Source organism: Erpetoichthys calabaricus, chromosome 4 (assembly GCF_900747795.2).
Source record: "Erpetoichthys calabaricus chromosome 4, fErpCal1.3, whole genome shotgun sequence".
NCBI classification, from domain to species: Eukaryota; Metazoa; Chordata; class Cladistia; order Polypteriformes; family Polypteridae; genus Erpetoichthys; species Erpetoichthys calabaricus.
Genome location: NC_041397.2, coordinates 181,053,298 through 181,075,928, shown reverse-complemented (window position 1 = coordinate 181,075,928; position 22,631 = coordinate 181,053,298). Strand labels below are relative to the sequence as shown.

The 22,631-nt window shown below is 39.1% G+C and overlaps 1 protein-coding gene across 3 annotated transcripts in view; it reads left to right on the top strand.

Moving 5' to 3' along the window:
- LOC114650403 (PI-PLC X domain-containing protein 1-like) overlaps positions 1-22,631 on the top strand; it is a 45,211-nt gene that overhangs the window by 13,155 nt on the left and 9,425 nt on the right. For 2 of the 3 annotated variants that reach the window (XM_051927094.1, XM_028800010.2), the window contains exons 3-6: positions 6,890-7,032; positions 8,225-8,353; positions 11,740-11,895; positions 18,467-18,650. In XM_051927094.1, the coding sequence (XP_051783054.1) occupies positions 6,890-7,032; positions 8,225-8,353; positions 11,740-11,895; positions 18,467-18,650 (612 nt within the window). The remainder of the gene's footprint in view (positions 1-6,889; positions 7,033-8,224; positions 8,354-11,739; positions 11,896-18,466; positions 18,651-22,631) is intronic. The other variant, XM_051927095.1, reaches the window with a different exon arrangement.

Genomic DNA, 22,631 nt, shown 5'->3' with positions numbered 1-22,631 from the left:
AACTGTGCCAATTAATTTTTTTTAGTATTGCTTATTTGTGTAAGATATTTTTGCTTGCCTACGATTGACACTTTTAAACTACACTTTAACAGTCTTTCACACTGTCTAGAAAGTACCACATATGTCCCAACACAGTCAGAGGCACACCAACACAGTTTGGCAGTTTTTCATTAACAGTTCTAGAATATTAAAAATAACGTTTCTTAACTACTTCTGCTGTTTAAAGGAAATGGTTATTTTGGTTTGCTATCTATATCATAAAGTGAATTTAATTGGTATTGTTTATTCTTTTGTGATGTGATATTAAACAATTATGATGAATTCTAGATTTGGTTATTTGTTTCACAGTTTTACAAGCCTGACTGATTTGGGTTTGGAGACATTGAGCTTTATTAACCAAATATGGAATAAATACCAAATTTCAATATAACATTCCCCTGCTAATCACAATTTTTACTTTGGCTGTACTGTATAGAATACACAGTGGCATTGTTGCTTCATTACTCCAGAGTTGTAAACTTTGCACTGGGTACTTTGGTTGCCTATTAACATCACAAAGACATATAAGTAAATGCATGTTAGGTTAATTGGTAAGTCTAAATTGGCCATGTGTCAGTCTTTTTCACCAGCAAGGAATAACTTAGGGTCCTTTTTCTCTGTGTTTCTTATCTTCTCAGGAAGAGGGTGGTTGGAGAACCAGGGTGTTTAAGTCAGATGTGAATACTTCTAACTGGACAAGTATTATCTTCTGACACAGAGGTCCCAGGGTTTTCGCCCAGACTTTCTGTGAGACGACACAAAACTGAGAGGAGCAGGAACATGAGTTATTCCTCTTTAGTAATATTTGCCAGCTAATCCAGGATCTCTCATTGAAACAGTGAATGTAGGGAGCAAGCAGCAAGGCTGGGATACTACATCGTGTAATGTAATACCCTCCAAGTTGCAGTAAATGTCAAGAGGTCTGCTTGATTTTTTAAGTGAAGTGAATTCCTTTTAGCAAATGTGTATAAACACTATTGACTACATATGAGGGCTTGAAATGGAGATAGTCAATTCCCTGTTCATGACAGACATTGTGAATGTGACTTGCAGGGCTGTGTGGACTCTGCCAGGGGTAGATTCCTGCTTTGAACTCATAACTGTTGTAATGAGTTAATGCTACTGTTGCCTTGAATTTCAGTAAGTGTGTTTGAAAGCAGATGAATGGTTAAGGTAATAAGTAACAAATTATGAAAGTAAAGTATAGCAGATTGGTAGAAGACTTTGAAAACTGTGGTCCATCTTAAAAATAGACAGAGGATTAATATCAAAATGTTACTAAGAGAAAATACAGTGCAAACTGGATATTACACACTGGAAAAAAACCAACATGAATAGTGAATTAAAACATTTCAGGAAAGAATCAAAAGGGTTAAAGACCAGGGTTGTGCCAGGACTACTCTCAGTTGTCTCAGATAAATGCAGTACTGTGCCTGTGTCTTTGATGCTGGAATGACAGATACACTGTAAAGCAAATTGTCAGAACAGCAGAAAAATAAAAAATATGTTATATTCACATTACAAATAATGAAAAATCAATCATAGCATATATACTCGTGACAAGGTTACAAATAAAATTTATATTGCACAAATACAATATCGATCATACAATATTCCAAAGTTTGGTGTATTTCTTAAACAAATTAGTACCAGCTAAACATACAGTATGTATTAGATGTAACCAGAACGGGGTACCCCAGACTCCAAACACAAATGCACCCATGCAGTCAAGGATACAAATAAAGTAACTTTTATTATACAACAGTATCTTTCATAGGTTCTTTCTTCAAAATTAAAAATGATAATCTCTCTCTACACTCCTCAAGGCAAGAATTGTCGTCTTCCACCTCACTCCAGCTCACTTATATGAGGTCAAGCGTCTTCTTTTGTGTTGGACCCAAGAGTACTTCTGGTGCTGTAGTAGTGAAATCCGGGTTGCGCAGAAGCCCCACAAAACAGACTGTTCTGCCTGCAGCACCCTCTTGTTGCACACAAGGACCCTGAAAGAGTTGTCCAATACCATGGATTCCTATTGGTGTCCATACTGATGCTAGAGGAATACTGCCATCTATTATACTGGGGAAGGAACCACTCTTGACAATCAGTCTTCCCCAGTCCATGTATTAATCTTTCATCCCAACAGGCATACTAATAAAGAACCATCCCAGCCAGGGTATGCCTCCATATATAGTGTCCATCCATTATGGCCTCTTGTCTGGGACAGGAAATGGACCTCATCCCAGTCGGCGTGCTTGTCCATCCCTTAGGGCACACACATAGATTAGATAAATTTTATTAATCCCAAGAGGAAATTTAGATGCATGAAGGCCAAAAGACAAATTGCAGAGGATCAAAATATTCTAAAACCACGTGTCATAGCTGTTTTAGGACCAGCCTCTCAAAGGTCTTCATGATGTTTGAAGTAAGAGCAACTGGTTCGAAGTCTTTGAGATCACTGGAGCCACACACATTATGCAAGGGTGTTTTTCTTATTTTGTGCTAGCTGGTTACTCCTGTCTCTTTAGCAACAATGTCGTAACATAATATTCAGAAACCCTCTTCATGCAATTAAGGATTACAGGTGGCCATAACCTATCCTGACAGTACTGGATTCAGAGTGCAAACAGCTCTGGATAGAATGCCAAACCCATACAAACCCACATTCATACAGGGACAAATTAAAACTACAAATTATTTTAAAGCAGATACCTCTGGGATATGGAACAGCAGTATCAAGTTACAATTAATCTTTAGGCTCTGGTACAGGAGGAGTGCTGTGAACTGTTTTGCCATGACAGTCTTGCTATCACTAATGGCAGGAACACCATTTTGGAAAAGCACTCACTGTGCCATAATGCTTTTGCAAAAAAACATGAAAGCATAATTATTTCTTCTTCTTCCTCTTCATCTTTTCCCACGTTTATGTGGGGTTAATGTGCTTGATCGACCTCCAAATAGCTCGGTCCTGCTCCTCCTTGACAGTCAAGTACTTTTCATTCATATCTTCTTTAATTTATACTTCCATCTCCACTTTGGCCTTCCTTGCTTTCTCTTCCTCTGTACTTCCATTCCCATCACTCTTTTTCCTGTACATTCATTGTCTCTGCTCATTACAAGTCCATACCACTTCAACCTACTTTCCTTTACTTTCTTAGATATCACTCCCACTTTTATTGTATCTTTGATTGTCTCATTTCTTATTCTGTTCTTTTTTTTGTAACTTTACCCTTCTACTTCAATATTCTCATTTCTGCCATTAACTTCTTCTCCTGTGCTCCTTTTACTGACCATGTCTCAGCTCCATACAACATTGGTGATTTCATCACTGTCTTAAAAACCTTACCATTAACCTTCACCTAATAAACAAACATATGTTGTTCCTTTTTTTTCTTTGTCTAAAAAATCACATATAGTCAAAATAAGTGTTGACAGCTAGGACTAGTAAACTAAACGATATCCTTTAGGCCATAAAAGTGGCCTAAAGTGCCTCTCACAAAGATCTGTTTCTGAATGAAGCCATAGGTAAAATTAATTTCCTCCTTGTTCCCTTTATATGCTTATGGATGTTTGGAGGGATGGAACTGAAAAAGTGGTGGTGTCCTGGACAGGAGAAAACAAACATAATCACATTTGCCATCTCTCATGTAGACATCAACATCTTTGATTAAAATGTATATAAAATCATGGTAAAACAGGTTCCAGGAAACAAAAGCAAAAACAAAAAGTCCAGGCAAAGGTCTTCGTGACAAAGAGAACCTCTGGGGCCCCCAGTTATTTGTAACAGTCAAAGTCAGATTTCTTTTGATCTCTGCCTACTGGCTGTCCTCTCACTTTTAGATTTTGTTCACTTTAATGCAGTGTACATTAAAATTGTATAAAATGCATAACTGTAGTAAAATGAGGTGGTCTTGTGTCTTGGTTCTTAAAATTTCCAGTTATTCTGATGTCTATTTCTGTAGATGAGGACAGAACTCGATCAAGGCGGCAATGACACAGTGCAAAAGCAGAATACTGAGAACAAAAATGGAACAGTGTCAGTAACAGTTGGCATCGATAGTGAAGCTTTTATTCTAGATATAGAATATAACTAACACACACAGTTACACTTTGTTAAATTACAATTACCAATCATTGTGTTTGTAGTAGTGCTGGGCGGTATACCGTTTCATACCGAAAACCGTTTATTTTTGTTATGATATGGATTTTTCTTATACCGCAACACCGGTTTAAAAAGGGGGGGGGGGGACTTTTTTCACTGCTACACCGCTAAACAGATACAGCAAAGTACATGCGTTAGTGGAGGTGTTGCGCGGGGGCTTTTTTTCACTGCTATACCGCTAAATGGGCATACAATGGAGTACATGCGGTAGTGGATGTATTGCGTGTTGAAAATGGACAGAGAAGATTCTGAAACTGAAGCTGTAGCAGACGATAAAGTTGAACATGATGACACAGAAGAACTTTTGTCAAAAAAAAGGAGTCGCGTCCGCTACCTGGAGATACTTTGGTTTTAAAAGGTCAGATGTGGACCATTATGTTCAAATCGGTGAATACTGTTTCTATACTACTGGATAATACTGCAAGACAAGTTGTACTTGTTTTTATTTTTTTCAATACAGTGTAATGTACAGTACCTGGGTACTGCGTAATAGTGTGACAACATGTTGACTTTATTCTCGACATTTCTACTTGATTCTCGCCGTTTATGTTAAGATTAAAGTCGACATGTTGACTTTATTCTCGTAATTTGTCATTAAAGTAGAACATCGTAAACTAAACTTCATTGTAAAATGAATATTTAATTTACTAGATTTTCTCAAACCCCATCATAAGTTATGTAGCACATTAAATGCTTTGGGTTAAGTGTTCCCCGAGCCATGTTAAATCGGCACGTGCTTCTTAAACTGACTTCCTCTTGTACTGAGGAGACACTGGCAGCAATCGCCGCACAGAATACATTCACTTCATGATATTCCCGCTCTCTGAACATTTAGAATGCTAAGATAAATACTTGATATAATTTTCATAATGAAATGCATTAAAGCATGTTTTAATCATTTGGGGGCACGGTGGCGTGGAGGTTGCACTGCTGCTTCGCAGCAAGGGGGTCTCAGGTGTACCCTGCCTTGAATTTGCATGTTTTTCTGGTGGGTTTACTCTGCGTGCTTCAGTTTCCTTTCAAAATCATGTAGGATATGGGTTTTTGTTCTAATATATTGACCCTGCTAGTGTATGTTTTGCTCGTATTCACCCTGTGCTGGCGTTCAGGATTTGCTCCTGCCTCGCACACAATGCTTGCTGGGATGGGCGCAACCCTGAATGGATGGCATAGTTAAACATGTATAACAAAGATTTTTTTAAAGTTCTGAACACTCCATGGTTTAAGTTTATAACTAGTTTTAATTTCACAAAGACGTTTATCGTCTTGTGAAAAAGGAAGGATAGGAACTGAGGGTTTGGTATGTCAGACAGAGACAGCACGCATGCAATAAAGAAAGCCCACTCAGAAGAACATCCATTGAATTCTGTGTTTGTGTCTCCAACCACCAGATCACAAACCCAACATTTACACAATATTTAAGTTAAACCTGTGCGATACCCATTTATACATCCAATTTTTTGGAGCCTCATCACACCTGCCATAAAGTTCTCTACACTGAATGTACACCTGGGGACCCCTTACTGCAAGGGAGCAGCACTACCGTGCATGTTTAATACCTGCTTTAATGCATTTCATCATGAAAATTTATCTTAGCATTCTACATTTTCAGAGAGCAGGAATATCATGAAGTGAATGTATTCTGTGCAGCGATCGCTGCCTGTGCCTCCTCTTAGTGCGGAGGAAGTCAGTTTAAGAAGCGCGCAGTGATTAACAACTGGGTCGGGGAACACTTAACACAAAGCATTTAATGTGCTACATTAATTTATGATGGGGTTTGAGAAAATCTAGTAAACTTTTGACAAGTACCTCTAGATATTTTACTAAGTCTAAATGCCTCTTTGGATGGTTGAAAAAATGTTGTCAAAATTTTAGTTTAAGTTGTTTGCAAAATTTGTTCAATAAAAAGGTTCTATATTTTGACTGCAACTGTCATACAATGTGATTCCTTCTCTTCATTAGTGCCACCCCCTTGAAAACTATCACTTTTTTGAGGCCATGCAAACCTGTATTAATACTTGTGTGCACATTAAAATGTTTTTTGTACAATGTACAATTCTCATGACAGTGAAATAGGTTATTTTTAGCCAGTCTACTGCAGTAATTGCAGTGGAAAATGTAGTTAACATCCACTCATGCATAGGGAAAAAAATACCGTTGAATACTGTGAAACCGGTATAATTTTGAAAAATACAGTGATATAGAATTTTGGTCATACCACCCAGCACTAGTTTGTAGTATTAGGCATTTAGAAAGTAAACCACAAAAATATTTTCAATTACAAAAATTGTACTAAAGAAAAATAAGTTTACTTAAGGTGAACCCAGCAGAGAAGTAAAGCAAACCATAAAGAATGGAGGCTCTTTGGTAAGCTGACCAGTTTTTCAGTGAATGTGATTTTTCCAGTTTGTGGTTTACTGTCCTGCTGTTATGATGATTATTTTCATTTTTTTTAATTTAGACCAGAAGATTAATTGACATGAACATTATATACACAGCATAAAGAATATTAATAATTATTAGATAATTAAGAATACACCATACTGATTATGCATAATGAGTTTCTGCCTCTAGACTTTGAAATTTCAGTTCATGTTTGTTTTTGCTTTGTTTACAAAAAATGTTTCAGTCTCTTTTTAATTAGTGCACTGCAGTTTCATTAATGGAAATGTTTCCTAATGCAACTTTTAGGAAGTCACAACAGTATTACCTACTGTCTGGATACGAGCCATGCCTCACCAGTAGATCTTACCCAGCCAGTCATTGTGAAGAAATTGGATAAATATGCAAAGCCTGTCTTTCGCCCGTTTCTTTATAAGTGGTCTGTTACACAGGTAGGTCTACTTCAGCTTACTTTTAAAATGATATAGTATGCAGTAGACATTACAATTTCCCATTAAGTGTTTTCAATTACTGTGTATTTGAATTTAACTTAGTTAAGTAGGGTGGCATGGTGGTACAGATGTTAGCACTGCTGCTTCACAGATCCTTTGTTCTAGGCTTGAATCCTGTGCCTCGTTATCATCTCAAGTTAGAATGTTCTTCCCATATCTGTAGGAGTTTTCTCTGGGTACTCTGTTTTTTTCCATATATGTCACCAAAGATATTCAGATGTAAGAATGTGTGCAAATAGGCATCTATCCACCTTCTTCCATGAGACCATGAACTGGGTCTGAGAATGTAGTTTTATGGTATGTTATCAGTTAACTAAGAATTCTTACCATGAACTTACAGTGTGAGGGGTTGTATCGTGCATGCCTCCCACATTCCAAAGACCTCTATGATAGGACAACTATCAACTGGCTGTGGTTGCATGCAGTCTTTTTTTTTGTTGTATCCACAAACTCGGATAACTAGGAAATGCACAACTCTGACCTTTGTACGTCCAAAGCAATGAAGTCACATGCTACACACTTCCAATTCAATTTACCTATCCATTATCAAACCTGCTTAATCCTCCCTCATATGAAGTTTCCTGGAGGCCAGCCCTTTCCCCTGGTGTCCTTCAGTGCCACTTCCACCTCTATGGTCTTCCATGACTCCTTCCATGCAGCTCCAATGGGCATTTTTTTCTGCCACCTCCCCGACCAGGAATTAAAGGATGCAATGGAACCAGGTCCAATGGAGAGCATCGCTTGATAATGGAGTGTAGCTGTCACAGAATGTCATAAAAACAGAAAACCCTTGCCAGTGTTTTTTTAGGTCCAGATTTACAAGCTATGGTGGATTTTTAAAAGCGTAGAGGAGAAGAGGGAGTGTTTGGTGGCTCTTTGGGCACCAGAAAGAGATTAACCCAACCTGACAAGCTAGAGACTAATCTGATTGGACCAAGTTGAGCAGCTAGGGCTTTCTTTTCCTAATTTATGTAATTAAAGGCTGTATTACTCAATAGACTCACCCACACTCTTCGTAAATTAATATTTTTTCCTCACTTAGTTAATATCCTTTGGGTTTTGGGGCACTTCACACAAAAGCATTGTTCTGCATTATGGGAGCCCATGTATTAACTGTGTTTCTTTTTTTCAGGAATCTACTGTTTTACAACAACTTGATGCAGGAGTACGGTACTTTGATTTGAGAATTGCTCACAAGCTCAGCGACAACTCCTGTAACTTGTACTTTTACCATGGTGTCCATACTACTGTTACAGTGGAGGTGAGATTGACTTCTATGATTTCCTTTCTAAAGTCCCAACAGAAACAGCACAGGGTATAATTTTTATTAATTTATAATTGAAGCCAGTAATATTTTTAAAGAATTAGTCTAAAAATTAAAATATGTACCGTAAAATCTCTCACAAAAAATGAACACTCGTCTATAATGTGCATGCTAATTTTGCCCAAAAGTTTCAGGTAAAAAAAGAAATCTTAATACATAATTCGCCTGCCTCCTCACTCACTCACTCACGTCTGTCTGAAGCCGAATGCACAGTCGCCTTCTGCGCACGTCCGAAGCCGAATGGGCAGTCGCCTTCTGCGCAGCTGCCCGAAAAACCTTACGAGACCGACATCCAACCCCAATATCGCGGTAGGTGGCGGATTTACGGCCGCAAAAATTCAAAGAGAAAGGCGACTTCGATTAAACCTCTAGAGGCCTGAAAGGCGATTTCGACTACAGCTCGAGGCCTAATTACGCATTCTGATTCAATTACGCATTCATTCAATACACCTATATCAGGTTTGTGGTGCTTATACTTATTACTATTCCATATTGTACTGGAACATTCATCATTTAATATTATACTATAGGCCTGAAAAATTCATCAACTAACAGTATAAGCCTGTACAGTAATGAGTAAAGCGGACTACAATCTTTACAAAACAACTTCTTCGTTACTTATCATTTGTTCTTCATACACTGCTGACACAAACTCATGCCCGTTTCATCTTACGTTGTCGAAACGGGCTCTTTGTCTAGTTCATATATAATATGCACCCTTAACTTTTTAAGATTTTATTAACTCTTTTAGGGCAGATGTCTACAGGAGGGTTGAAGGTGATAATCATCTGTAAACTGTAAAAATTAGCTGTTACAGTAAAGGTAGAGTCTCTTTGCTTGGAGGAATGTTAGACTCCTTGACTTTATGTCTAATCCTTGTGTGTGCATGAGTAGTGACAAGCAAACAATGGTAAAAATGGCATTGACATCTGGCAACAGAGGGAAGTGAATGTGCATGGCAGGTTCCTAGGGCAGCTGGTGCCTATCCCACCAATAATTGGGTTCAAGGCAGGACGAATCCCTGGACAGGATGCCAATCCATCACAGAGTGAACACACAGACCAATTTAGCAAGGCCAGTTCAACTAACCTACATGTCTTTGTATAGTTGATTGAAACTGGAGAACCCAGAGTAAACTCACACAGACACAGCAAGAACGTGTAAACTCCACTCAGCACCCGGGATTTCAATTCCAGTTTTTGTAATTCCAAATGGTGCAGCACATCTTATGCTTATTGTGATTTAAGTGCTAGAATAGGACTCATCCATTAGCTAGTAATGTTATGGAAGTGATCACATTAATTTGCTCATAGCAGAAACAGGATCAGAACAACTTTAGTATGGGGACATTTGTTTTTCATGGGGGGCTGAAGCATTAATACAAAACAACTCTCAGTATTTGTGAATCACAAAGAAACTACCTGAAAATGCATACAGAACTTCATCCTTCATAACACAATACTGTTGGTTAGCACTGTTGCTTAGCAAACCCTAAGACAAAGAGAGGTTGTATCAGTTAGAGAGAGGTGTCGCATGTAAGAGCATGTGCTCTCACATGCAGAAAGCCCATCATGTTGCACTAAATATGCCACTCATAAAATAAAACAAAAAGAAAAGTAGGAAGGAAAATGCAGAAACAACTCTTCATTACCTCAGCCTACCACTGCATGAATCTATCAAGACTACTAAAATTACACTGTCAATGCGCTATAGTCTTTATCTTTAATTATAAACAGCATTGATAGAGTAAAACTGCACCAAGGCTGCTGCATGATATTGCTAGATTATAACACAAAGGCACATGTTAAACTACTGAGCATACTATTAGAAGAGCTGAATTTCACAAGCCTGGAAACAGAATCTTTGCAAGTTATGTGATCAAAATTGCAGTGCATTGCATTGACAAAAGTATGCAGTGACTAATGTGCTAAATGTTAGTAATGTCTCCCATTTCATACATAGTACGCACAGAATAATTCCAGTTATGATGTGTATACCTCTTGTGAACTGAGATTTTACTACTGAATTATCCACTGGAAACGTAAAGATGATAAAAATGAAAATGTGGCAAAATAAAACTGGCAAACCAAAACTTTTATTGTGAGGAGAAATACTATACACAAATGGAGAGAAACCACAAAACCAAGCAAATATAAGTGTAACAGTTTACTGTGAAGTTTCTATTGCCACATTATGTGCCATCCCTTGCAAATAAGTCTAAATGCAACACCAGTCCTTATGTCAATAATTTACTGTTGAGGACAGCAATTAAGCAGGACATATCTTGATTAGGACACCTGCAGCTCTGTACCCTAACTTTTCAAAAGCAGCATGCATGTCATCACAAGACACAGAACTTAAAACTGATAACATTTTAACATGTATCTGAATCTTTTGGATATTTTGTAATGTCCATTAAATTAAAATCTTGCTATTTTCTCTACTGCAACTGTCAACAATGAAAAAATTAACCCACTAATTGCATGTCACAAAATAACAAACAATGGCAAAAGGAAAATAATAGGACACAAATAGTAAGTGCATAAAACCATAATTAATGTTTAAATAAATGTTAATTTTGACCCTAGGCCGATGAAATCACAATAGAAGTGTCTCGATAAGGCTATGGTGAAATCAGTGACTGCTGTCATGCAGAGGACAAGCCTGTAACCAAAACGTTATTTTTGTGAATTGTTTTTAAACACTTTGATTGAAATTATTTGTTTTGTAAAATACACTCCTCGTTTTTTATGCATAACTGAGTAGCAAGGGTAATGGACCACTATAAAATGCCAGCACTTATTGAGAGTGCTTCATGGAGACTTGGAATGTCAATATGTATTGAACAGCTGCATATTGGAAAATATCAAAGAAACTAACAAACCTTTCTTGTGCATCGCTAGTGCTCCCACTAGTGATACTACCTGAGTGTTCAGCTTCTTAATTTTCAGGTGTTTAGACTTAGCTTATTATTTTAAACTTTTAAAATGAATGTTAATTTATTAAAACAGTATTTATGAACTTGCTCTAATATGAACAACACTCAACAGCACTATGTTTAGGAAATGTGTTTTCAAAATTTCATATTTTTGCAAGCAGTTTATTGGAAAAAAATTGTAGAATACTTCATTTTATTTTTCTTTAACAATTTTGGCTTTATCCCTCACATCTATAATCATGGTCTCGGTTTTTATTTTGGCTCCTACAACTTTAATAAGTTGAAATCTGTGCACCCTAAGACTGCAAGTGTTTTTAGCTTTGTAGCTGTTGTCTTTTGTGAAAGATTCAATTTTTTTTTTTATGTTTTTCTTTTCTCAATACAGATGGTACTGAATGAGATTAGTACCTGGTTAGAAGAGCACAAGAGGGAAGTAGTAATTTTGTCCTTTAGCCACTTTCTTTGTTTTAATCAGCAGCTCCATAAACATTTAATCCAGCTGGTCCAGACAGTATTTCACAAAAGGCTATGTCCAAGAAATGTAAGTGTGCAACTAAGAAAACATGCTAAATATTAATATGAATTTTGTTATCCTTGAAAAGTGGTCATGTATGTTATAATTTAATGACAGAAAAAAAAGACGAAAGAAAGGTATTGTAAGATAAAGAGAAAAATGCTCATTTAAAAAGCAAAAAAAGCTCTTGATGAGCTACTTTTTATTATTGTGTACTAACTGTTGAAAGTACAGAAGATCTTTATTGTGTTGTTTTTTTTTCTGCTTTGGAGGCTTATGTCACTTGTCAAAATGCTGAACTATTATCCATTATTCATAGTCCAAAATGGTAAACTGAACAAACCATACATTAAACTGATCTTGCGTCAATATTACTGTGAGTGCATAAGAATATAAACCAAATTTTGTAAATTTTTAAACATAGTAGCTATAACACAAAATAGAACAAAATTAAATATCATGTTTATTTTATCTGAATTGAATATATTCGGAATCGCATATTTTCTTTAACTGGCGATAATCCACAAGAAGTTACCATAATCTAAAACTCTTTGATTCCCAGTGTTTTCCAGATCTGATTTATTACTGGAATTCCTATTTTACGGGCGGCACGGTGGCGCAGTGGGTAGCGCTGCTGCCTCGCAGTTGGGTGACCTGGGGACCTGGGTTCGCTTCCCGGGTCCTCCCTGCATGGAGTTTGCATGTTCTCCCCGTGTCTGCGTGGGTTTCCTCCGGGCGCTCTGGTTTCCTCCCACAGTCCAAAGACATGCAGGTTAGGTGGATTGGTGATTCTAAATTGGCCCTAGTGTGTGCTTGGTGTGTGGGTGTGTTTGTGTGTGTCCTGCGGTGGGTTGGCACCCTGCCCGGGATTGGTTCCTGCCTTGTGCCCTGTGTTGGCTGGGATTGGCTCCAGCAGACCCCCGTGACCCTGTGTTCGGATTCAGCGGGTTGGAAAATGGATGGATGGATTCCTATTTTACATTTCATAATTGAAATAACGTAAGAGAAAAACTTCAACAATTTAAGTCAATTACTATATTCTTTTTTTTTATACTTTTTTTCTGAAATTGAATTCAAATAAATTTGCATTACCCAGTAGATATTCAAGAATTTCAAATTTTAAAGTACTTTGAAGGCAGTGTGTCAACTTCAGTTGGCAGATTTTTTAATGAAATTAATGTACTTTTTTATTTATTAACGCTTTAGTTATTTTATGTCATAACACAACTGTTATAAAATTCCATTGTTTGGAAAGACATCAAGCTCCAACATCAAAATACAATAACGTGATCACCATTCATGTGGATTTTATGTTGAAAATCTTTGTTAGAAAAACTGGAGTTGCTATAGATAGATAGATAGATAGATAGATACTTTATTAATCCCAATGGGAAATTCACATTCTCCAGCAGCAGCATAATGATACAATAAATAATATTAAATTAAAGAATGATAATAATGCAGGTGAAAAACAGACAATAACTTTGTATAATGTTAAATGTTAATGTTTACACCCCTGGGTGGAATTGAAGAGTCGCATAGTTTGGGGGAGGAACGATCTCCTCAATCTGTCAGTGGAGCAGGACAGTGACAGCAGTCTGTCGCTGAAGCTGCTCTTCTGTCTGGAGATGATACTATTTAGTGGATGCAGTGGATTCTCCATAATTGATAGGAGCCTGCTGAGCACCCGTCGCTCTGCCACAGATGTTAAACTGTCCAGCTCCATGCCAACAATAGAGCCTGCCTTCCTCACCAGTTTGTCCAGGCGTGAGGCGTCTTTCCTCTTAATGCTGCCTCCCCAGCACACCACCGCATAGAAGAGGGCGCTCACCACAACTGTCTGATAGAACATCTGCAGCATCTTATTGCAGATGTTGAAGGACGCCAGCCTTCTAAGGAAGTATAGTCGGCTCTGTCCTTTCTTGCACAGCGCATCAGTATTGGCAGTCCAGTCTAATTTATCATCCAGCTGCACTCCCAGATATTTATAGGTCTGCACCATCTGCACACAGTCACCTTTGATGATCACGGGGTCTATGAGGGGCCTGGGCCTCCTAAAATCCACCACCAACTCTTTGGTTTTGCTGGTGTTCAGTTGTAGGTGGTTTGAGTCGCACCATTTAACAAAGTGATTGATTAGGTCCCTATACTCATCCTCCAGCCCATTCCTGATGCAGCCCACGATAGCAGTGTCATCAGCGAACTTTTGCACATGGCAGGACTCCCAGTTGTATTGGAAGTCCGATGTATATAGGCTGAACAGGACCGGAGAAAGTACAGTCCCTTGTGGCGCTCCTGTGTTGCTGACCACAATGTCAGACGTGCAGTTCCCAAGACTCACATACTGAGGTCTGTCTTTAAGATAGTCCACGATCCATGCCACCAGGTATGAATCTAATCCCATCTCTGTCAGCTTGTCCCTAAGGAGCAGAGGTTGGATTGTGTTGAAGGCGCTAGAGAAGTCTAGAAACATAATTCTTACAGCACCACTGCCTCTGTCCAAGTGGGAGAGGGATCGGTGTAGTGTATAGATGATGGCATCCTCCGCTCCCACCTTCTCCTGATATGCAATCTGCAGAGGGTCAAGGGCGTGTTGAACCTGTGGCCTAAGGTGGTGAAGCAGCAGCCTCTCCATGGTCTTCATCACATGTGATGTCAGAGCAACAGGCCAAAAGTCATTCAGCTCACTAGGACGTGATACCTTTGGGACTGGGGTGATACAAGATGTTTTCCAAAGCCTCGGGACTCTGCCCTGTTCCAGGCTCAGGTTGAAGATGCGCTGTAGAGGACCCCCCCAGCTCAGATGCACAGACCTTCAGCAGTCGTGGCGATACTCCATCTGGACCTGCTGCTTTGCTGGCACGAAGTCTCCTCAGCTCTTTGCTCACTTGCGCTGTTGTAATTATGGGTGGGGATGTCTCTCCTATGCTGGTATCAGCAGAAGGATGTGTGGAGGGTGCAGTACTCCGAGGTGAGAGAGAGAGTGGGTTAGGGTGGTCAAACCTGTTGAAGAAGTTGTTCATTTGGTTTGCTCTCTTCACGTCTCTCTTGATGGTGGTACCCCGCTTCGAGCTGCAGCCAGTGATGAACTTCATCCCATCCCACACTTCCTTCATGCTGTTATTCTGCAACTTCTGCTCCAGCTTTCTCCTGTACTGCTCCTTCGCCGCCCTGAGCTGGACTCGGAGTTCCTTCTGCACGCGCTTGAGCTCATGCTGATCACAGTCTTTAAAAGCCCTTTTCTTCTGGTTCAAAAGGCTCTTGATGTCACTTGTAATCCATGGCTTGTTGTTAGCATAGCAGCGTACAGTTCTTACTGGAACTACAATGTCCATACAGAAGTTGATGTAGTCAGTAGTGCAGTCAACAACTTCATCAATGTTCTAACTATGAGATCCCTGCAGGATATCCCAGTCTGTAGTTCCAAAACATTCTCTCAGAGTATTCTCAGCCTCCGGGGTCCACTTCCTGAATGATCGTGTGGTTACAGGTAGGACTCTCACTTTTGGTTTATAGTGAGGCTGAAGCAGAACCAGGTTATGATCTGCTTTCCCAAGCGCAGGCAGCGGGGTGGCGCTGTATGCGTCTTTAACGTTTGCATACAGTAAATCAATAGTCTTATTTCCCCGGGTGTTACAGTCCACATACTGGGAGAATGCAGGTAATGTTTTGTCCAGCGTCACATGGTTAAAGTCCCCAGCGATTAGCACAAGCGCCTCAGGGTGCTGCGTTTGTAACTTAGCAACAGCAGAATGGATGATGTCACTCGCTGACTCCACATCCGCCCGAGGAGGAATGTATACAATAAAAACAATGACGTGTCCAAACTCTCTGGGCAAGTAATAGGGACATAAACTTACGGCCAACAGTTCGATGTCCCTGCAGCAAGTGGAGATTTTGACGTTAACATGTCCAGAGTTACACCATCTTGTATTGACATAGAGAGCGAGTCCTCCTCCTTTGTGCTTCCCACAGGTACTTGCATCTCTGTCCACTCTAACTGTGCTAAACCCGGGTAGTTCCACATTAGCATCTGGGATGGTGTTAGTTAGCCACGTTTCGCTAAAACACAACAAACTGCATTCTTTGTAGGTTCTGACATTTTTCACCAGCGCAGCCAGTTCGTCGATCTTATTTGAGATTGAGTTTACATTCCCCAGAATCACAGAAGGCACCGAAGGCTTAAAACGCCACTTTCTCACAAGCCACTTCATTTTTAGCTTAGTGCCGGCTCTGCTACCACGATACCGCCTTCTTACCTCGTCGGGTAAATAGGGAACCACACCGGCACTGGCATTTGTTCTCGGCGCTCGAAGTTGAGTACTTGAATAGGCGAGTCTCGGCGTGTAAAAATCCATGCCCATGTTGTAAAAGTAAGTGTGTCCAGTGAACAAATCCACATAAAATAAAGTGATAGGAGTGATCAATAAATAAAAATAGAAAAATAAAAGTAGAAAAGTACACATACACATACAGTCATACACAGAGCTGCTGAAAAGGCTGCCACTCTCGGCTATAGACAAAAACTGCAACACAGGAACTGTGCTAAATATTAAAACAAGAGGCAAATATGCCAAAAGAAAGAAATCCATCATGATCCGCTGCAACATCGCATATAGCTTCTTTGATTGGTTTGCTATTGATCTGTAATTAATGGCCAAATTTTCAGAAGCTGTCATTTAATTTCAGGATGTGTTCAACATGTCTACTTAATGAAGGAGAAATGTCTAGTCACTATGCAAATGGTGTTTAGAATCATAATGTTGTGTTTGAATTATAAAACGCTTAGAGATCCTTACTCAAGATATTCTATATGTGGATCTAATATATACTGTATACTATTGTTATTTTGGAACAACAGTAGAACTGGCACATTTCTTATATTCATGTTGCTTACCACCAGAGGCTACATTTTCCACCAAGACTCTAACGACGTGGTCAGATCATTTGGCTCCTGTACTCTGTATATTTGACCATACTACTACTATAATTTACAGTATATAAGTGTATTTCTCCATGCTCCAATATTGTTGAGAATAAATTGTAACAGCTTGGCCCAACACTGCCCTCTAATCAAGTGCCACCTCATCCAGAGTCCTTGGCTTGAGTCCTGGACATCGTTCCTGTCTCTGTGGATATAACACTCGTGGTATCTGTATAGTTTGTTTTTCCAAACCTTCCACTTTTTTCCCAGCTTCTAAAGATGTCTGTGTTAGGTAAACTAATTATTCTAAATTTGCTTAGTGTGTTTGGGCGCTGTGATTGACTAACATCGCATGCAAAGTTAGTTCCCAACTCATCACCAGTGTTTGATGATGTTGGATGATTCTGGGCAGGTTCGTAGGGCAGTTTTATACACAATTTACATTACATTACTACTGTATTATTATTAAGTTTATTAAGCAGTTCGCATACGTTTGCAACCCGAGATTTTTCTTCTTTTTTTGCATATAACAAAGACATATGCATTGCATTTGTCATTCCAACAGATTGCACATCACAAACATTAACACTGCTATCTTTTTTTCGTGTCTGCCGTTTGTATAGGAGGGTGACGATGAGTTAAATTCCAATGGATGTTTTTCAAATGTTGACAAGCAATAAGAAAAAGGTATCACTGAAAACCACAGAAAACAAAAACCGCAAAAAAAAAAAAAACAGTACGAGGAAAGTTCGAAGAAAGAATTTTTTTTTACAATGTTTCTGTTTGGGGATCGTTGTGCAAATGTGCACAACTGAGCTGCAACCACAAATCTAACTGCTCTGTGGATGATTCAATCAAGAATTTCAAGGTCACTTAGTTGTAATGAAAGTATCTGCTGAATGTACTGAACTTCGTAGTAACGAGATTTCTATAGACTCGTGTCATATGGGGAAACTGTTGGGACCATAAAAATACTTTGTTGTAATACTCTGTCACCTCGGTCTCTCTCCTCTCTCCGCGCCGCTGCAAAGCCCCGCCTGCCAAGCATTCTGAAAAGTCTGAGTGAGTCTCCATTGCCGGCAGTTGGGCCGCGGACCAGGGGTTGGGGACCCCGATTTAGAGCAAACACAGCAAAGAATTAAATAAAGCTGCAGTTTCACAAGCTTTTGCAGTAACGGCTAATAGATTCTGAATGAATAACTCACACTTTACTGTTTTTAGGTTTAAACAAAACTTTAGTATTAATTGGTCTTGAAACAACAGAGATGAACAAAAGATAAAATTAAGTTAATTTACTAAGATCATAAACTTACTTACTTTGCAGCTGTTAAAACCTTTGAATAATCTTGTACTGAGCTATCTTGTTGTTTCTGTATAAAATACGTTCGTAACAACCTTTTAAAGCTCTTTGTTATAGTGCTGTTGGTGAAAGACATAATATAAAACTTTGTATGTAATAGTCTAAAAAGTATGCTTATGTGTATGAACATATTATCTAAAACTCTAATTCTACATCACTAATTTGATTATTTATATAACTGGCTTGTTAAAATCATATTTAAACTAGTAAATTTAAATAACAGTTGTTATTAAAATGTGTGTGTTTTTTTTTTTAATTTGTATCATTTCAACTAAACCTCATATCTTTTTTTCTGCATTTTTTATTTTCTACAGGGGGAAGTAACTTTAAGGAACATGACTGAACATGGTCATCAGCTGATTGTAGCATATGACCACAGAGACATGACAGACTTATGTGATTATCTGTGGGATCACATACCATACTGGTGGGGAAACAAATGTGAAGCAGAAGCTTTAATACAAGAGCTAGAGAGAAGGAAACAATGCGGTCGTCCAGGTTAGGCTGTTGTGTCATTGTGGAAGTTCATCTGTTCATTATTTCATTTCACCTACGCCCCATACTGTACTATTGCTAATTATGACGTGTATGCTTGTATATATACAGTATATATGTGTGAATGCTAGTTATACACTGCTTAAAAAAACTGTTCACCCCTTGGAACTTTTCACATTTTATTGTTAGATATGTCACATTACATTAATACATTCACATTATATTGTGATATAATCACAGTGACTAATAAATAGAAAAAAACCTTTAATGTAAAAGTCAAAACACATCTATGTGAAATGGCTGAAATTCGTCACAAATATAAAACATACAATAATTGATCACATAAGTACAGTAGTTAAATTTAAACTTGGATCCTCCTGTACCATTCAGGGCATTGGGCAGCAAGGTTTCACAGATAAGTTTGATTGGTTGTGATGATTGCAGCTTCAGCCCATTTTACATCTATGGCTTTGAGATCTTCACAGCAGCTCTCTTGTGAGCTCTTATGTGGCCATCCTTGCATCCCCTTTCCAGTCATGGGTTTCCAGTTCATTGCAGTTTGAGGATCTAATGGTCAGGTAATTTCAGCATGTGGCCCATTTAGCATATTCGACCGCCAGTGACTGTGTCTTTCAGTTTTGACAGGCACTTTGCAGGTGGTGATGCGATTATGGTATGTGATGATGATTATTTGCCATAAACACGTTGACAGACCATTCAGGCTATACCCTTGTTCACCCTCCACATCTCACCCTTGTATACAGCAGTATACAAGGCTCCACAATGCTGTTGTAAAGTTGTGCTTTCTTTGCATGATTGACCAATCTATCAGCGCACATCTTCATCAGCACTGCTGTCTCCTGTAATGATGCTACCCAAATATGTGTGAACTCGGGAACCTTGTTGACTATATCTTGCCACCTGTGATGCACAGTTTTGTAGTCTGATTGACCCGCATAACCTTCTTCTTGTTATTGATTTGAAAACTGATCTTTCCTACTTTATGCTTAAGCTGTGTGGCCACGCCCTGTAGAAATGGTTGCATTTCAGTTAATAGTGCCACATCGTCCGCAAAATCTAAATCTCTGAGTCAGTTTTGATTGGTCCATGGATACTTATTTACGCACCACTTGTCACCCGTCGCATTGTAAAATCCATGGCTAGGATGAAAAGGGATGATGACAGAATGCACCCTTGTCTTATACCAGTTTCAGTCTTAAATTCATCCATAATTCCTTTCTTGGTCTGAACTCAAGTCAAGTTTCAGTACAAGTCCAAGAATAACATTGTGGGATGCCATAACGGCATAAAATTTTCCACATGTAGTTGCAGTGTATACTGTCAAGTCTTCTTGTAGTAGATGAAGGTGATCAAGAATGGCTTCTGACGTTTGATGCTCTTCTCAATGATGTTTTGCAGCATGAAGATCTGCTCACAGCACAACTGATCTCATCCGAAGCTGACCTGCTCTTGCAGCAGAGTGTCAACTTTCTCTGGGACAGAAAGCAGCATAATTCCTCGCCAATTATCACAATCCATGGTGTTGCATCTTGTTGGTAACATGACAATTATGCCCTTTTTCCACTCAGTCAGTATTGCTGCCATTTGCCAGCACTTTGTTGCACAGCTTCACCAACCCTTCTTCCAGGCTAGCACCTCCTTATTTCAACATTTCATTCATAACTTGGTCTCTTCCAGGAGCTTTGTTGTTTTTCACATCGTGCACTGCCCCTAATTACTGTCAGCTGTGGCATGGGAGTTATGACATCAAAGTCATATGTTTTCATATCTATTGACTAACTGAGTGTTTCTTTGAAGTGCTCTTTCCACCGGGCATTCTGGGCTTCTCTTGTAAGTAGGATCTTGCCATTCCTGTCTTTGATGAGACCACCGTCGTTTCTTCCTGTTACTGACAGATCACTCACCATGCGGTACAATGTCTGGCTGCCATGCCTGGTAGCAGTTTCTGGGGCCTCAGTTCCTTTTCTTCTCCAGCTAATCCCTCCGATTAGCCTGAAAGCTGTGTTTGTCCAGTGTGTGGTATCTTTCCTTGGCCAGTTTTTTCTGTTCTTAGGTACCTTCCTCTTGTCGATTAGCTTCCATGATTGATCTTGTATCCAGAGCTTCTCGTCAGCTTCCAATCACTGACTCAACACTCATTACGACTGTATCTTTGAACTGTCCCCACTGGGTATCAGTGTCCAAGTTGGCGAGGTTCTGCAGCAGCTTGAACCAATTTCTCAGTTCAGCTTGGAAATGCTGCCCCATTGTTTTGTCTTTCAGCTTCTCCATATCAAGGGGGCGTGTATTCTTGTTCCTTTTATGGTATTTCTTGAGTCGAAGTTAGAGACAAGCTCTCAGTAAATGGTAGTCTAACCTGATGTACATGCCTCTATACAGACATGTATCCTTTAATGCTGACCGGCACCATCTATAAATGCCTATATTGATATCTCATTACAAGTACTACCGTTGGGTGATGACCATTTCTTCTTATGAATGTGGTAAGTAGGTTTTGCCAATACACAGACTGTTCATATCACATGGAAACGGTAGCTTCTCATCATTGTCAGCTGCACATTTATATCTTCAATGAGAAGTACAATGTCATGACTTGTGAATTTCCCATTGGGATTAATAAAGTATCTATCTATCATGACTAGGAATGTCCATCAGGACATCTTGTGTCTTTCTCCACATCTTCATTCGGCACATCTACAATGGGTGTTTTTGAGTGCCTGGACTGGAACCATGCTGTAATGATGCACTTGCTGCTTCCTTATTCAGGAACAGGCCAGTGCCATGTGTAGACTGTTGATTATTGCTGACATACAGAATTGCATTTCCTTTACTAACTATCTTTCCACTTCTTGTCCATTGGAGTTTAATAATACCCAAATTGTCCAACTGGTAGGTGTGATGTCCATGTCCATTTCAGGATTTGTGCCAGCTTTCCACATTGGTAAAGTGTTCAAACATGGCACTAAAGACAGCCAACTTCATCAGGGTCTAGATGCCCAGATGAGTTTCTTCCAGAGCCATCATTGAATGATTGGTGTTCTTTGCCAGTCTTGATTTGATGACTTGGTCTTTTGTTCAGGTGTTCTGTGCTGTTTTCAATTTTGTTTCTTTGCTGTGTCATCTGCAACTTCATAGAGAAAAGCATTACTATTTGTGGCACAAGAGTTTAAATACTGAAGTTCCCTTCTTGAAGTAATGAATGCTTCTCAGCTTCTCAAATTTCTGGTAGTTACTGGTACAGCTTAGCTTTGTAGAGGAATCTCAGCTTTCAGGTCCATAAAATGAAAGGATTGTCAGTATTCAGATCTCCAAAGATGAAACATCTGGTCAGCTTTTTTAGTTTCAGAGAAAGATTTTAAAAGGCACAAGAGTCATATTGGAGAGTGTAAGAACAGGGGGTCCAAAGAGATGAGTACTTCTAGTTTTTGAGTGAATGTGCAGTCTCTCATACAGTAGATACAAAATCATTGCTTTCTCATAGGTGTGTTGTTTTGTCCATCGCAGTTGCTATTCTTTGAGTTATAGCTTATTGTTCATACTCCAGTGTCTTGGTATCATCTGTTCTAAAAGAGTCTACAGAGAGGCCTCTGCAAAGATGTCAGCTCAACTTGGATTTGCACCTTTGTTATCAGATGAAATACAGGCTGCTTCAGATATGAAGAGTTCATCCATTTAGTTTGGAATGTAAGTGGGGGTTTGATGTAGCTGGATGGCTGTATCCCTGTTAAATCTGCTGATAAAACAGACCTGGTGTGCTATTAAAGCCTAGCAGAATAGAAAATGACCACGTTATCCTTTGCCATCCATGACGAGTTAAGTATTTACATAAATAAGAATAAGTTGTTGCCTGGGTACTTCAAAAGCTTTGCAGGAGAGGGTCAAAGAGAAAAAAATGCACACGACAGTTTGCTAGAGACACAAGTGAGACTATGACGTCAGCTGGAAGAAGGTTGTATGGGCAGT